This window comes from Phytophthora parasitica (genome assembly GCF_000247585.1).
Source record: "Phytophthora parasitica INRA-310 unplaced genomic scaffold supercont2.22, whole genome shotgun sequence".
Classification (NCBI taxonomy): Eukaryota; Oomycota; class Peronosporomycetes; order Peronosporales; family Peronosporaceae; genus Phytophthora; species Phytophthora nicotianae.
The window spans coordinates 178,692-181,434 of record NW_008649008.1 but is presented as its reverse complement, the minus strand read 5'-3'; the positions used below and the strand labels follow the sequence as shown (position 1 = coordinate 181,434).

The window sequence follows — 2,743 nt, the reverse complement described above, 5'->3', positions numbered from 1 at the left end:
GTGGTAAGTACGTGAGTCGGGGCGATAAGTGCACCGCCGCAGGAAGTGTTTCCGTCGAGAGTAGAGCGAATACCAGTCGTGTAAAGCTTCATACCAATTTGGACTTCACCTCCGCGGAGAATAAGTTGGCGCTCAACGTGCCCACCGGCAGGGTTGGCCATGGCGGCAGCAACAGCGAGTAACGCAGCAGCTAGAGTGGAAACAACTTTCATTTGTTGACGATGTGTAGACTGCCGTGTGCTTTAAACGGTGAAACCCGGAGTGGTCTTGAGGTTTGTAAATTCCCAGCGTTATCGCATCTTGTGTATCGCTTTACGTCCCAACCATGCCACAACTTGTGCTTCTTCTTGCGACATCGGGATTCAGGAATCGGATCGATGCATGTGCTTCCAGTTCTGCTTTACATACTGTGAGTTCTACTCAAAATTGTCATGGGCGGTTCTTTGAATGAATCTCCCCGAAATCACCCAGAGTTTACAATTCCGTACACTGACCCGTTTAAGTACGAAATAAGGTGGCAAGAAAAGACTTGGTGGGTTCTACTAATGACTTGGGTTTGTATGTGGGCGATTGTCCTTCCGCTCCTCAAACAGACCCAAATCGGCATATTTGGACGGAATTCACAATACAGTAAATAGATAACATCACCACGTTGAGGCAATTTGAGCCTTGGATCGGCAAAATTAACAAAGTACATACAGCACAGAAAAGGAAAGCATAAACCAACCACATAAAAATGATCACGAGTCTGTATTTGATCTAGGGATGTGCTCCATTCGACGACAGCGGGCGATTGACACCGCCAAGGTGCTTCTAATACATGTAGGCCTCACTTCGCAACTTTTTCTCTACGACACTCATGCGTCTATCTCACGTTTTGGTGGTGATCGCGGTATCTTTCCTGCCTGCCAGCGAGGCATCCTTGGTGGCCGCAGCCTCAAGCCACATTTCCAGCACTGCACCCGGTAGCACCAGCCAGCGACTTCTGAGGACCAGTCTCACAACCGCCGGGGCCCACGCTGACACCGAAGACAGGTCGCTGCCTGTGAAGGAGATGAAGAAATTGATGAAGAAGTTAACGACGAAGGAGGACTTTGCTGATATGCTGGGTATTTCGAAGCAGATGGGACGATTTCATCAAGGGTGCTCCAGGTATGGATCAGTTCATAGAAGTACGACAAGTACGGCTACGTTAACTATTTGAACGATATGACGAAGAACGCGAAACACGCGAACTTGGTGAAGAGCAGAAAAGTTTGGCACGTCAGCCCTAATCGGATCAAAACTGGAGCATTTACATTGGCAATTACCCCCCCCCCCCTCTTCCATGTGATCCTAACGCACATGATGGTGAATAGATTTTTAGATCTATTTAGAAATGATACTCTGGTGCGTTTCGATTGCTAATTAACTCACATTTTCCTTGTCAATTGAGTCCAAATCCTTGTCGAAGGAGTGCAAGCCTGCGTTCCAAATCCGGCTTAATTGTATTAACGTTAACATCTAAATTGAACACAAAAGTTCGAAGGACACCACAAACACAAGCGCTTTGATCGTTGAACCCCACTTCTTGGCCCCATTCCATACAATTAGAGAATGATTATCTGCCAGTATAACGCTTCCTAAACAAACATTAAACACTAAGCTCTATTTAACGATATTTTTCCAGAAAAGTTTTTTTTTTAGTAAGAATAACATGTCGTCGAAGCATAGTTACCCGTTTTAGCGTTTTTTTTTTGTTTAGCTAACACAAATTTACAGCAGTATCGGCATTAAATAAAGCTTTGAGGAGGGGGAGAGGGGGAAGGGGGGAGGACCTTATTCAAATAGTTATGTTTTCCTACAAATTGCAGATACCTTTTTGTGGGACTGGCGCTGGTCTCAACTTAAATAATGTATCTGTTCTGCGGCCCCGGTGTTTGGGCCGGGGCTTGTGGCCAAGAAGGTAAGTTGCAAAGTGAGTGAATTAGAGAGCTTAGAAAACATGCAGTTGAGACCTTACGAGCAGAACCTCCGTGGCCGTGCCTTCGTCCTGCAGGGCCTCTATGGCCTCGTGTCCTTCTCGTGGGGGGGGGGGGGACAATCACAGATGACATGTATCCAGCTTGATATCCGTCACCCAGGTGAGTCATCTTTGTTGACCAACACCGTTCCCTGATGCTCATCATCTGGGGGCGTCATCTGGCTGGCCGCCAGAACACTTCCTCTTCGAAGCATTAACGGCGTTCGCGGCTGCGTTTTGGGCGGGCCGGGCGGGCGGGCTGCGGGGTGGAGTGTCGAGACCTTGATTGTCGAGACGATGGCCGACGAGCCCGTGGTTGACGTGACACGGGTCGCAGCACCTCTGCAAACTGCGGCTCCTCCTTGTGCGTCTCGCAGTAGCGACCAAGCAGCACCGGAACATCCGTCTGGAGGGATGCATATGATTCCCACGTGTTCTCGAGCTCGTTCAGACCAAGCCATTTAACCTGCACCTGCCACTGGTTAGCAGTATTGTTAAGACGAATCCCACGGAAATTTTCGACACAGTGCCCGCCTTGCGCGTGCAGAGCGTGTTGTAGGAGATCTTCAGTAACTTCTCGAGCCGATTTAGCATAAACCCGGAGTCTGGACACGTGATGTGTTGATTGTGGTGTTGTAATTCCCACGGCAACTCTAGCTACTAGTGTAGGTAGGATAAACCCACAACAATACGTCTACCAGAACGGTAAACGATCGTTGGGCGTGATCTGAAGACCCAGAC

The 2,743-nt window shown here is 48.6% G+C and overlaps 1 protein-coding gene across 1 annotated transcript; it reads left to right on the top strand.

Annotated features, from left to right (window-relative positions):
* Positions 1-859: 859 nt before the first annotated feature.
* Positions 860-1,204, top strand: PPTG_22729 (hypothetical protein; the record flags this gene model as incomplete). Its single annotated transcript, XM_008905877.1, has 1 exon — positions 860-1,204. One exon carries the CDS (start codon positions 860-862, stop codon positions 1,202-1,204), a length of 345 nt encoding a protein of 114 aa, XP_008904125.1.
* Positions 1,205-2,743: the final 1,539 nt, after the last annotated feature.